Source organism: Furipterus horrens, unplaced genomic scaffold (genome assembly GCF_987537825.1).
Source record: "Furipterus horrens unplaced genomic scaffold, mFurHor1.1.pri manual_scaffold_4, whole genome shotgun sequence".
NCBI lineage: Eukaryota > Metazoa > Chordata > Mammalia > Chiroptera > Furipteridae > Furipterus > Furipterus horrens.
In genome coordinates this window covers 184,461,289-184,475,683 of record NW_028327174.1, presented here as the reverse complement: position 1 = coordinate 184,475,683, position 14,395 = coordinate 184,461,289, and the positions used below count along the sequence as shown (strand labels likewise).

Here is a 14,395-nt window from a genome sequence, read left to right as displayed (position 1 = left end):
GTTTATTTCTTAAAAAGGGATAGAGACGTTCTCCCAAGTGTTTACCTCTGACCTCTGAATTGGATCTAGATTCAGAACTTGGGAACATTAGTTTGGTTTTCATTGACATTCCCCTCCCCCACCCCAAAGTCACCCTGTGGGATGCTCAGCAGAGATGTGGGTAAAGTGGCGCAAGGCAGCTTTTGGAGTTAAGGAACCCTGGGCAGTGCACTGGTCAGAATTCAGAGAACTTCCTCTGGCCAGGAGCTATATTTTCAGTGTGGTTGTTTAGTTACTAATTGAACTTTTACCAAGGGTTCAGTTATGGTCTAAAAACTAAGGGGACCCAAGACCTGAATCCTCACAAGCCAAGCCCATGAGAAAGGCAGAGACTTCATAGTGGAGGACTTAGGAGCACAGGCTTGGATTCCCACTACAAGCATTCCTAGTCAGCACTTAGGTGATGTGTCTGAGCCTCAGTTCCCTCATCTGAAAACTGGGCATAATAAAACGTACTTTTCAGGACTGTTGCAAGGCTTAATTGAGGGGTTGCTTGTAAAGCATTTAGCAGGGGGCCAGGTATATACGAAATGCTCAGTTAATGGTGGCCGGCTGCGATTGCGTTGTTGTGCAAACAATCAAGAGGCTACCGAACACACAGCTGTTAAGTAATGGAGCTGGGATGTGAGTCTGGTCTGGCAGCTCTGTCTGTCCTCTTTCTGCTGCCCCACACTGCCCTCACCTGTCTTCCCCAGGTACACGCCAGCTCACACAGAGCTGCAGTGTCGCAAAAGCAGCTGCCGGCAAAGAGCACACTGCCCATAGTTCTTGTTATTTAAAAGTTGCATCATAATCCGGTGGCCCTTGTGTGATGTTCAACTTCAGTCAGCTGCTTGGTGTTTAGCCGAGGCAATGGGGTCACGGTCATTTCCACACTGAAATGGACTCCAGTCATTACCTTCATGGACTAGAGGATGCTCCTTGGGAGATGTCAGCTACAGCCCAGCTGGCCCCTGATGTGCTTTCTTGTGTGTTTTCTTTTCTTTTTTGCAGGGTGAACATTCTAAAAATTTCTTTCAAAAGGAAAAAGTTCTTTATACACCAGCGACAAAAACAGGTGAGTTCTGTCTCCGCTTGCTTTGCTTCTCGTGTTCAGCCACCTCAGCTCCTACGGCAGGGGGAGGCAATTTGCCACGTGTATAACGAGAAGGGCACATGGCAGAAAGAAAGCGGCCCTTGGAGCCTGGAGGACCCAGCCTTTCTCTGTGTGACTCACTCTGCTCATCTGGCGGGAGAAGTAGCTTGCTTTGGAGCCAGATGGTGGATTCAGGCTCGCTCCTCCACTTATCAACTGGGCAGGTTTCTTAACCTACCCTAGCCCGAGTTACCGTCTTTACGGAAATGCAGGCACACCTGCTTCTCAGGGAATCACGAGGATTAAGTAAAAGAGCGCTGGCCAGGGTACCTGGCGCAGGAGAGGAGCAGTAAGTGTCAGCAGGTTCAGTTCCTTCCCTTGGTGTGTTTTCAATGCACGCCAGCCACATTGCATGTGTCTCCTAGGAGGCCCTGGCTCTCCAGGCAGCTCAGCTGGCTTATCCACGGGAAAGACGACTTCACAGTGGGGAAGCTGAGGCCTCCACAGCCAGGCAGTGGAGGGGCTGGAGTTCACATCAGAGCTGCCTGCTCTTCCCCCGAAACCAGAGTCCGTCTTGTTCTGCTGCACATTTCGCACTTCCTGTCACTATGTCCATTTCCAGTGTTTCAAAGCTAATATGTACCTAAAGTGGCTGGCTCCCCATCGCAGTGAACGCTTAGAAACGAGAACACAAAAGCCCAGAGAAAACTAGGGCTAGAATCTGGGTCTCCTGACCCCCCTCCTCCAGACAAGATTCAAGGTGGCCCAGAAATGCACAGGGTGGTAATTTAACATGCAAACAGAAATCCTGAACTCATGTAGGCTGATGGTAAAGCAAATAATTAAAGTGATTTTTCTGTATGAGTGCTAGATTTAACTCGGCTTTGTGGAAAGCAAATAGAGAAATCTAAAGCATTATAAAATTCCTGTCTGATAGGCGAAAGAATCTCTAGGGGAGAGGTTTCCCCAGAGCTAAATTTTCAGGGGAATGTATCAGACAGCCCTTAATGGTTGCTCCAAATATATCCAACCTAGAAATGTAAGTGCACTGGAAATGAAAGTGTGCATGAAGGGGCCAGATACCACTGCAGAGCAGACTCTGGTCGTCTTACCGCTAATAAGGTGGCTCAGACCCTGCTCTTGGGTGTTCCTGTAGCCCTGGGCGTGGCCTGAGGCCTCGTGAAGCCAGTTGTCTGTCCGCTGTCCATGGTGGCGTCCCTGACTGCCACTGACGTGGTGTGCAGTGCTGAGACCCCGCTTCTGCACCTGCGCAGATGAAACCTCTACTCTGTTTTTTCCTCCCAGACTGAATCCAGGGATCATATTGTGGCCTTCAACATGCTCAATTACCGATCTTGCAAAAACTTGTGGAAATCCTGTGTCGAGCACCATACGTTCTTTCAGGCAAAGAAGCTACTACCTCAGGAAAAGAATGCTCTGTCTCAGTACTGGACGCTGGGCTCTAGGAACCCCAAAAAGTGAGTGCGCTGTAGTCTCCACACCAGACTGGGATGGAAACATGTCTGGGTCACCACTGGGTCGTGCACGTCCTCAGTCACGGGTAGGGATGCTGTCGCCCTGGGGCCCCAGGCCGTGGCGCCTGAGCTGCTGGTGGGTCTCGGGACCCTGGCTGAAGGTCTCGCTGGGGGCAGTGGTGTCTCTTCCCGCACATACTCAGACACTGCTCACATTCTCACGGTTCGTCTCTGCCTTCTCAACACTGCTGTCCTCTGAGCCCCCAGGCAGCGGAGATCACAGCTGCTCTCACACCCTGTCACAATAAGAAGCATGTGGCCGTGACTCAGGGTCACCATGATCCCTGGCATATGGGCTTTCGTGGCCTGTTGCCACTAAGATAGCCTCTCCCACAGACTGTTAATTCCTTGAGGTGCTTCGTAATAATGAATGAACAGCATTAAAGATTTCCAGAGTCAAGTGACTTTGGGGTATGCTATATATAACAATCATGACATAACTAATAATTATAACATAATTATTTAGTGCTTACTTTGTACTATGCACCTTCTTAATTATATTTAATTCTTCTAAGAATCCCATGTGTAGTATTATCTACAAGAATAATATTCAAAGTATTTAAAAAGAAGTATAGTAAAAGAAATCACGCTATAAATTTTTACCTTTTAATATAGATTAAAATTTATTCTCTAAATAAACTAGCCATGTAGCCTATGTTTTTGTGGGGGCAGGTCACTTGGGATATTGGGGGCAGTTTAGGGGCACTGGTCAGCAATTCTTGACTACCAGTATCAGCCTCAGCAGACTGGAAAATTTCAGCCCTCGTTATCTCCATTTTATGGATGAGGAAATTGAGGCTTGGAGAGGTTCCATGACTTGGTTGGCCCACAGAGATATATCTGCGCATTTGGACATTAGGGCACCTTAAAGGGTCCACATAAAAGAAACGTGTTCTGTGTTTTCCAAGCTTATGGGACAATGGGACACTTTCCCCTGCAAAGAGAACCTATTAATAACCTATGACACAGTCTTTGGGGAACTGCTACGTTAAACCTTTGAATTATCCAGCTTGCTTTCCTTCCGATGCTGCGCTCTCAGCCCATGGTGATGTGGCTTCCAATGTAGAGTCTCCTAGCAGTGCTGCTGGGAGCATTTGGATGAGGGTGACAATAGTATTTCTTATTGTAAATTAGTACATTGATACTCTAGGAGGTATTTTTTATTGTTTGTATCCTTTTGGTTTTTGCTCTTTGTTGTTGATTTTAAACTGCAGCAAATATGTATTAGAAATTCAAGAACTGAGTTTCCCCTAAACTGGCTTCAAACTTCATCCTCTGAAATAATTCATTTTCTGAGGGGTCTAGATTTCTAAGATTTAAATTCTTCCTACAAATAAATTTCAAAAGTAATCTTCAGGGTGGCACAAAGAACAAGACCTGAAATTCTACTGTCTGAGCATATTCTCAGGTCTTCTCTCAAAGAGTTACCCGTGACAGCCCCTGCCAATAGGATGCTGAGAAGCACCTAGGAAGACAGTCCACGTTTGTATTCATACAAAGTTATCTATGTTATTCTGAAATCCCTTCTCATCTGGTAAGGCTTGGTTATATTCTGGAAGCAACAAGAAAACACCTTCACCAGAAGAGAAGAAATAACATGAGGACAAACCAGGCCAGGAGAGAATCGCTTTTGGCCCATGCACCTCTCAGCTCCCCCTAACCTTGGCTGGTGTCATTAAGGTCTGGGAGGGAGTGTGTGTAGATTATTCCATTGATGCTGTTATTTCCTTCTTGTTGAACATGGAAGTGTAGAAAGTGAACCTGTGTCTTGTTTTTCAGGTCTGTAAATAACCAGTATTGCAAAAAGGTGATTGGAGGGATGGTCTGGAACCCAGCCATGCGGAGATCCATATCGGTGGAGCATTTAGAAACCAAGAGTCTACCTTCTCGGTCCCCTCCTGTTACTCCCAACTGGTATGTCCCTTTTTTTTTTTTTTTTTGGTATTACCCACGTTATCTCTTTCAAAAATAAAAAACTTAATAAATTCCTAAATAGAAACAGCCTACAGAGTTTACATTGGCAGGTTTGACTCTTGCAGAAGAAACTTTTTCTGAAATGCACAAGTCTACCCAAACATTTTCCTTTATGTATAATGCTGGGATGTTTGTTATTTTTTTAAAAAGCTACTTGATCTAAATAAATGTGAGAACTGCAGCCTACTGAAGTGCCCTCTTGGAATGATAGTGCACGTGAACATATTAACGCTCTAACAAGTCCTGCAATATCTCATGTTTCTTGTTAATATCACACACAATACATTCTGGAGAAACTTGATAAAAGTTCATGATGTAAATGACGTAAGGATGTGTGATCCTCAGCAACAAGTAGCAAATGCACGTGGGAGGTAGCCTGCCGACTTCTAAGATGATGGACTTGGCTAAAAGGAAGGAAGTGGCAGGTTAGCAAACGGGAAGGGCACTGGGCTTATAGCTAAAAAATCTGGACTCATAATTTCTGTTAATTAACAAGTTTTTTTACCTCTCTGGTCTCAGTTGTCCCAGCTGTAAAAGGATTATAAAAAATCGCCACAAACGAAATAATGTTCAAGTGCTTTGTAAGCTATAAAAATAGGATGAGGTGGAATTATTGTTATTGTTGTTATTTTATTATGACATTCCTCCAAAGACATCAGGCGATTTCTGTGAATGCCTCCAAAACAGCCTGGCATCGGCAGCAGGAGGGGAAACCAATCTGGAAACGGTGCCCCATCGCCACACTTTCTGGTCATCCCACGAAAGAGAGGTGAACCTGTGCACTCTCGAGCTAGGATTTGCTGGGACTAAGGGAAATTCTCACAGGCCACATGCTCTGGGCAGGAGGAATGATGGTATTTAGTGTTAGCAATCATAACACAACTGAGATTTGTTTCTTGGTCTCCAAGATATAGGCACCACATCCTGGAGTGGTAAATTTGTGCTGTAAAGTAGCAGCTTCATTAGTCTGAAAGTCTCTTCGGCAGCAGTGGCAGGGACAGCAGAGGCCCAGGACAGCACCCAGGAGAACAGCTGGGTTTGATGTTGCCACACCCTTGGCTGGGAGCTCTTATTGCTATTTATAGGTCCTCTCCCGAGGATTTATGAGCCTTCCTACTCTACTTTGGACACAGTGTTATTGATTATTCAGGACCAGAGGATGGCGAGTAGTGGAGGCCCTGACAGTCCTAAGGAGAAATGGCTAACAAAGAAGGGGAAAGTGGAAAAACTGAGGGAAAATAGAACTTAGCTCAGCAACCTGGAATCGCCCACTGCAAGAGCCGATGCCCAGGTGCTGCCCCAGGTGCCCTGAGAACACTGCCTCACCTGATTCATTCTCAGGAACAGGTAGGTAGGTACAGCTAAGGCCCAGAGAGGTGATGTGGCTTGCCTAAGGTCACACAGCTATTGCTGCTAATGGAGGGAAAATATGGTGCTGTTATGTCCATCTAATATCATGTAAGAAATGTATTTTTACAAAGCAAACATTTCTTCTTGGATCAAGTGAAATTTGCATGAAGGGATGTAATTGAAATAAGGTTTGAGTTTTGCCAAAACTGTACCTTGACTTCTAAACCCTTTGTTTATATATTGTTGAAATGAATTTGAAAAATTATCTGATCTGGCCCCAATATGGCCTATTATTTATGCATTGAGAGCTTGACTTCTCCTTGAAAAATGACTGACCCTAAGTCAACATTCAATGCCTTCCCAAAGGGCATAAACCAGTCTCCTCTGCCTATTGATAAAGCTGAGCCTACTGGTTTGAGGGCTGTTGCACTGGGCTGAGAGTTCAGGGCCCCATGTGGTCCTTGGTGGATTCTGGAGTAGTAATGGGTTAATTGGCTCTTAATTTGCAACAGCATCAGTCCAGGCATAAGTAGAAATGTCAGGGCACAAAGTTAGATCACTGGTATCTGATAAAAAATTTTAAGTGAAATTTGCTTTCAACACTTCTTTCTCTACTTTTCCCCACCCAGGCGAAGTCCTCGGCTCCGTCATGAAATCCGAAAGCCGCGGCACTCTTCCGTGGATAACCTCGCCAACGAAATGACGTACATCACCGAAACCGAGGATGTGTTTTATACCTACAAGGGCTCCCTCTCCCCAAAGGACAGCGATTCCGAGGTTTCTCAGAACCAAAGCCCACACCAAGAGTAAGAAATAGTGTTATTGGCTTTTTACCTGCTTGTTTTGGCTATTGAAGCATTTGCTCAGGCCCAGGTGGCTTGTTAAAAGGAGTGGAGGGCTGGAGCCTGCAGCCAGTTCCCTAGAGTGCTGTCTGCTGGGCTGAGAGCAGGCATGAGGCTCTCCCTTCCCCCACCGGAAGACAAGATGGGTGCCTGGGTCTCAGGCCCGACTTCCCAAGACTCCTACCCTCCCAGCACTGTTATCTGTCTTGAATAGCCTCCTCTCCCGTCCATGCGCAAAGCCCAGTTTAAGTCATTCCATATTCCAGAGATATAGCCATGTTAACCATAGCAGTATTTCTCTAGATTTCAAAAGTTTTACCACTGCTGGGTTCTAGATCACTGGAAATATGCTGCCCTGACCGCTCAGTTGGTTAGGCATCATCCTGCAAAGTAAAAAGTCGCCGTTTTGATTCCCAGTCAGGGAACATGCCTGGGTTGTGTGTGGGCTGGTTCCCCAGTCAGAGTGCATATGGGAGGCAGCCAATCGATGTTTCTCTCCCTTTCTTTCTTCCCCTCTTCCCCTCTCTCTAAATAAATAAACTTTTTTTAAAAAGAAATATGCTCACTTTTAGCTCTCCACAGAAAGCCTTCTCAGAACCACAGTATGCCCACTGAGTTTTTGTTTTCATTTTTGTCTTTAATAAGTAGTTAGTATAAAGAAAAAACATGTATAGAGCATCTCTGATTTTTTTGTTAGATTTTTGTCAAGGACAGTTTGTGTTAAATTGTTTTATGTCCCCACTGTCCTTTTAAAAATTTACCAACTCTGCTCAAGACCAGGAAAAAAACATCTTTCCTAAAATAGCAGTTTAAGTCCTATTATTATTACAGTAAGATATATCAAATGCACTAGTTCCCTTTTTGATTACCAGGGAGCTCAGAGTTACATGTTATGCTCAATTGAATTGGCTTCCCTCAGCCCAGGTTTCTGAAGAGTCCCTCCTGTTCTTTGCCTTCTTAATGGGTCTTAATTTTTTTCATTTTAATGAATTCACAGTTCTACCATATCTGTACATTTTAGAGTGAGCTATCAAATCACTTTTCGAAGTGGAGAAGATATAGATTATAAGTAAATAAAATGACATTTTAAGCTGAAGTGGGATAGGATCAACTGTTAGGAAGTCAGCCATATCATTGGTACCCATTCTGTGAAGGTCCATACTACGCCCAAAATATAAACACAGTGCCTCCCCCAACAGCATAGGATTAGTAAGGAGGCACCTGAGTTAATCTGCCAATTTTTACCATTCTAGCTACTGGCTTAAAGCATGAAAGGCAACCTGATTGTACTCTAGGCTTCACAGGTGAATTGCAAATGTCGTTTCCCACTTACGTGCGGTTGCTACCTCTCTGCTGCCCCAGACCTCAGCAAACAGGGCTTCCAGCTTATCTGAGTTCTTAACACATCTAGTTAAATAATCCCTCTTGTCCTTATTTCCTGTGACCTGAGCTAAGATGGTGCTTTTGTTGAAGCGATCACTGTCTCTTGCTCCAACTGCAGCCCTGGTGAGGCTGTGGTGCAAGGGTGTGCGTTCCTTTGTCTGACACTGGCTTTGCAAATCTAGAACTACTAGGCTCGAGGGCAGGCGTGCAGAAGTGGACCCACTTAGAGTCTGCAGTGGGGTTCTGTCACTTTGCCGAAAGGAGGAAGAGGGTTAGGGAACTGACCAGGGGCTCTGGGAAGCCCAGTCACAGCCTCGTGTCAGATCTCCCTGCTGTGTTCTGCAGCTTCAGCCTCATCATGGAATTGCAGAGCACCTAGACTTTCACTGCCCAGTACAGTTGCCATTAGCCACATGCAGCTACTCAGATTTAAATTATTTAAAATTTGATAAAATTTAAACTCATTTCCTCAGTCACACAAGCCTCATTTCAGTGGCTCAAGATGCGCCTGTAGGTAGCGGCTGCCGCGTCGGACAGCAGAGACAAAGTATGTTTTCATCGCCGCAGCAAGTGCCGTTGACAGCGCTCATCCGTGCTGGGTGAGGGAGAGGGGGATTCTGTGCAGTGCCGTGGGGCTTTTTAAGTCCAGCAGCACACTTGATAAAGCCTTTGCAGCTCACTGAAGGAACATCTAGACAGATTAGACATGTCTTTGCCTTCAGGGGCTCCAGCCAGCCAGGCAGATAGCACATAATCAGCCTTCACTTCGCTCCATGGGGCTCTGCCACTTTGGTGAACAGAGAAGAGAGCTTGGGGGATTGTCTGAAGGTTCTGAGAAGCCTGATTCCATGTCCAACATCAGATTTCCCTGCTGTGGTCTGCCATCACATCATGGAAATGTAGAGCAGCTAGACCATCTAGCAGTTCAGTAGAGGAGCTGCTAGCCACATATGAGTGTGAATTTAAGTTCATTAAAATTAAATTTCAAATTCACTTCCTCAAGCCCTGTTGGATTTAAGTCATTTCTGGCCCTGCTCACCGCTACATGTTGCACATCAGTTCTTTCTGAAGCTCCTCTGTGACACCTTGTAAGATGTGTCATCCTGGGGCACTTTTTATTTTATAGCTAAATGTTAAAAGTAGCAAATAATGGTGGTTCAAAGACAGCCTTCCTTGTCGGGGCTTTGCCAGGTGCACTGACAGTGGGTGTCTCACACGCCATGTTAGTGGCTGTGCTTAGCAAGTGGGGTGAACAGCTGGAAAGCTGCAGCCCCTCCCACCTCAGTTCGGTGGGGGTCCTCTTCTTGCTGACGGACAGCCATCTTCTTCTGGGTCATCAGGAGAGTCTGGGGGTGGGGGCTCTCCATTGCCCCAGGCAGGAAGGAGAGGTTGGCCTGTAGTTGGTGAAAAAATCTGTATGACTCAGTGAGTATTTGCAAAATGTTCAAGTAACATTTGACATGTCTTATATAGCAGATTTGTGTTAAGAGGCAAAAAGAAGGATTCTGTCAGAGAAATCCGATGAATACTATCACAGGCAGTGACAAGGATTCCTTTTAGAAGGAAGAACCAAACGTAATGTCCTGTACCCACTGAAGCCGGAAGAGGAAAGAGAAAGGAAGAAAAAGAGGGGTTAGACGCTCACTCTCAACCCAGAGTGGGCAGCTCAGGTCTGTGAACAGTGTCTGGGCGGACGAGTCCTCTGCGGCTGGTCCCGTGTTTATGGCGGCAAGATGAAGTTTGGGATTGTAGGTGCGAACCCTTGGCAGTTTGCTTGGTGCCCAAGCAGGCTGTCCTTGTTACTGGGAAGGTTCCTTCATGACAGGAAAACTCAACCCACCCAGCCCCACCTCCCAGGGAAGTGGGAGGGAAGAACCCTAAAGGGAAAATGACCTGGCAGAGCAGTCATTTTGATTGGTCACCAGAGGAGACCCTGCTCACAGGGAAACGGGCTGCGTGTTGTCATGGCGCCTTCGCTCTTTGTCTCTCTCTCTCTTTAGAGCTGCCTTGTTCCCCAGGACACGGGGCAGCCACCACTTTTTATTTCAGAACTTCTGTGCACACAATGAGAGTGCCCTTAATGCTACTGCCCTTAGAAATGGTTACGATGATACATTTTATATGTGCATTTTACTACTGGTAAATTTTCTTTTTTAGTTTGCTTTTATAACGACAGGCAGAAAAAAAATTTTTTTAAACAATTCCTGTGCATTGGGAGAGACTTTGGGAACTCCCTTCTTTAGCCCGTTGGCCATGATGTAGGAGTTCCCTGGGCCCCGTCACCTGGTTACCCTGCCAGTGTCAGGGAGCTCTGCCGCAGCATGGCGGCCCGTTCCACTGTCGGGATGCCTCCTCCTTGTCAGTGACCCGGCGCGAGCCTGCTGTCTGCAGGTCCCTGCCTCCAGCTCCTAGGACACCGCAGAGCGTGTCTGTTTCCAGTTCCACCTGACAGCCCATCCACTGTCCTTTCAATTAAACAACTCTGGCCACTCTCCAACTTTCACCCTCTTCTTAGTCACCATCCTCTGCGTGCATATTGGCTTCACTAGAGGGTGGCACCCAGATTTCGACATGGTGACAGGACCTGTGTGCCGTCTACCTGTCTCCTGCAGGTAGACAGGGTTTCGTTAAGTGTTTTACATTCATTTTCCCTGCACTTTGCCTGCCCTTCACTGGGTTTGGAGCACTTGTGGGGAGACAGGCGATGGGTGTCTTTACCCAGCACGGCCCAGCCTCAGCCCCTCATCACCATGTCCCACCAGGGCTCCTCCCGCGTCTTGGTGAGTGGGGCCGCACTGCCGTACCGCCCGGCCGGCGCCTGTGGGAAGCCCATCACCCTTGACTTCCTGACTCCTCTTCTTCCTCCTGCTTCGCCTTGTTAGTTCTTCCTCCCTGACACCCCACATCCCCGCTGCACTGCCCTGGTGACCCGCCGTCACCTCTGGCAGGGACTGTTGCAGTAGTGCCTGCCTGTTCCCCCTCCCCTCCTCCTTCCTAACCATCCATAACAAGGATAACAGATGTTTTCTGAAATCCACACCCAAGCAGGTCACTTCCCTGCTTAAATACCTTTTCTGTGCTTTTTCAAGGTTTCATGCCTCTGCATAGATTGCTGCTTTGGCTTTTTTAAATTATTTTTTATTTTATTATTTTTATGTTTTTATTATTGGTCTTTTGCCTAAAACACCTTCTTCCCTCTTTACTACCTGTTCAAATTCCTACTAAGTCATCTTTCAACCTCCTCCATGAAGCCTCTCTTGGCCTCCCACAGTACCCCGACATCTGCGCGTCTCCATCACAGCCTGGTATTATTATTTTATATCTTCTCTTAAACTAGACAGCAAGCTCTTCACATCTTCTCTTAAACTATTCACCTCTCCTTCCCCCACTTAACACATATTCAGTGACTAATCTGGTGGAAGGACAGACAGACAGACAGACGTAGCCATCAGATAAAGTACAAACAAGCCCCCAGGTTGTCACAATGGGATGCCCCCCGTCACTTCCATGTCAGGTACCCGTATCATATCAGCAGCATCACACAGTGTCTGTCTGCACACCAAGGAGTCGAACAGGTTACTGTGCTGAGTTTTGGTTACCTGTCATGTCGTCTGTGAGCAGGGCCATGTGGTAAGTGCTGCCGCAAGTTGTATGTTGCTGAGAAGTTCACATCACAGAACTCAAGTATGAATCGACTGAAATGTAACCAGTGCTTTCTTGACAGGGAGGTGTCTTACTATCTGAGGGCACAGTGTGGCGTAGCGAGAGGACAGATGCATAACCCGTGACTCCATTAGCGAAGGAACATAGAGCTCAGACAGCAACATGTCTGAACCATATCCCACAGCCACTTCAGCACCTTCTTGAGTTAAATTTTGGTCTTGGGCCCTTGGCGTTTATGGCAAAGACAAGGGTGTCGTGTGAAGAATGTCTCCATATCGTGAGAACGCATATTTAAGACACCTTTCTTTTTGTTTCTCAGTGCGCCCTATGGTAGGAGCCGCGGCTCAGGCGCATCAGCCTCCCCTGAGAGCTGGTCGGGACCGCAGACGCTCAGGCCACCGCTGGCCGGGGAGTCAGAGCCTCGCCCCGTTCTCAGGTGCTCTGATCTCACAGGTGCTGAGAACTATCAAACCACCTTCCCGTTTCACCCAAGCTTCCTGGCTACCCAGTGAATGCCGTGCTCCTGTCAAGTAAAGCCACAAACCCCAGGGGCCGCTTGAGGGCATCTTTTCCGTCACTCCCTCAGCATCTTCGCTGGGTGCTCGCTGTGTGCCCGCCGAGTGCGCTCAGAGAGAATACAGAGAGGACTGGGGTCTCCCCCCACCTGGAGAAGCTGAGACTCCAGAGAGAAACGTGACGGGAAAGGATGGCCCCTGTTCTGTCGCATGGCCTCCTTAGGACTGTGGCACCCCCTGGGGCAGCACAGCTTCGCTCCCATTAACAGGTTTGAGGGGCAGAGGTCCTTGTCATTGTCCCGGGTTTAGGAAAGAGCAGGGGTAAGGGAAGCATGGGGCAGGAGCCTTTTATTCAGGGGCAGCCCTGCCATTTTCACTTGCTTTAACATTGCTTTCCTTCAGAGATGGCTTTTGTTTCTGCAGCCTGTCACACTTAGAGTTCCGAAGCCTGTTTCCTGGGGGCGAACACCTGTTTGCCTGCCTGTCAGCCTGTCTCTGCACCCTTATTCCCAGGGAGCTGGGTGGGGAGAAGGGGCAGGGTGGTGACCGTCACTTCCTCTCTGGCTGCTCTGGGTCCCAGATGGATCCCAGACATCAGTGACAGTCTCTCTTCCGTGTGCCTCCTCCTCTGACAAGTGTCCCCTTCCTGCCTCAGGGACAAATCTTGCTTCTGCTCCCTCCTCCCCAGGCACGGCACTGTCTTCTTTCTTCCCTCGCCCCACTCCCTACCCTAGGAACCCTGGCTCCACCCACAGCGCCCCCCATCCCTGCCCCGTCACCCACTGGGCTTTCCCTCATTAGCACCTCATCCCTCCCCAAGGAGAGAGGAAGCCCACTGGTTTGGCGTCTTCACTCCCAGCATCCCGCCGCGTCCAGCTGCCACCTTTGCACTGTCTCTCATTCCATGTCCCCCTCACCATCTGTGTGTCGGTCCTCCACGCTGAGCAGAGTGTTCCTGCAGCCTACAGGGAACGTCTGTGCACAGTTGATCAGCCAAAAAAAAAAAAAAAAAAATGCGTCATATGGTTAATAACTTACTGTCTACAAGTAACCTCCTGACCCTACTTAGAAAATAGTACTGGGCACATGATGACTTGGAATATATTCTTTTTAGTCCTGTGGGCTGTTTCAGATAGACCATTGTGTTTTATACTGAAAAGGAAAATACTTTAAAACCTAGGATTGTATAATTCACACATTAAAAATTTAGAAAATAATATATATAATACATTAGAATTTTATTGAAATTTGTTCTCTTCTGCTTTGTCACCTTGCTCTTCTGTTTTTTATTTTTTGTTGTTGTTGTTTGCATGCTTTTCACCCTTTCCATCACTGTCACCTCCAGAGTATTCCAAACTTTAGAACTGTGTATGCTATCGATAATTGCAGCTTCTTCGTGTTAAAGGTTCAGGTCCACCCTTGGAACTGGACACAGCATTTTCTAAACCCTGTTTGGCTTGATTCTACCACTAGGTGGTGCTCTTGTAAACATTAGAATTTAGCAAAGTTGCCCTACTTGGGGGAGTTTTTTTATTTTAGCTTTTAAAAATTTAACTTAAAGTCTCATTGATATTTAGTCGGAAAACTTACCCCTAGCATACAGCTTTAGTTCCAAAATATCCTGTCTCTGAAATGCCTTCCCATCCGTAACAACCCTTCCCCCAACTTGAAAACCATAAGGCCACACTCTTCTCTTGCATGTGTCTGTAACTGAACCGTTATATTCAAATACATTGGAACTGTGACTCATTCTTTGTGAACATGATACAGACTTTACATTTAACGTTAGCTAATTTGAACTTTCTAGGAAACAGAGAAGCTCTAACTTAATGAAAAATTCATGAATAAGGGCTTGAAATGAAGGTTTAGTAAGAAGCAGCAGCACCTGTCCTCTGTCTCTTTCTCCGAGTGTCTTCATCTGCTTACCTTTCCCGTCACTCAGCCTTGTACATAGAATGTGAGGAAAGTCCCATATTCTGCAGGCTGTTTCAGGCGTCTTTGGGCCAGGCCTGTGGCTCT

General features: G+C 46.9%; 1 protein-coding gene across 7 annotated transcripts in view; it reads left to right on the top strand.

Moving 5' to 3' along the window:
* The window catches only part of PTPN3 (protein tyrosine phosphatase non-receptor type 3), a 133,849-nt gene that overhangs the window by 88,990 nt on the left and 30,464 nt on the right, over positions 1 to 14,395 (top strand). For all 7 annotated transcript variants that reach the window (XM_090274537.1, XM_090274536.1, XM_090274541.1 and 4 more), the window contains 4 exons: positions 1,033 to 1,096; positions 2,420 to 2,592; positions 4,429 to 4,563; positions 6,603 to 6,779. In XM_090274537.1, the coding sequence (XP_090130663.1) occupies positions 1,033 to 1,096; positions 2,420 to 2,592; positions 4,429 to 4,563; positions 6,603 to 6,779 (549 nt within the window). The remainder of the gene's footprint in view (positions 1 to 1,032; positions 1,097 to 2,419; positions 2,593 to 4,428; positions 4,564 to 6,602; positions 6,780 to 14,395) is intronic.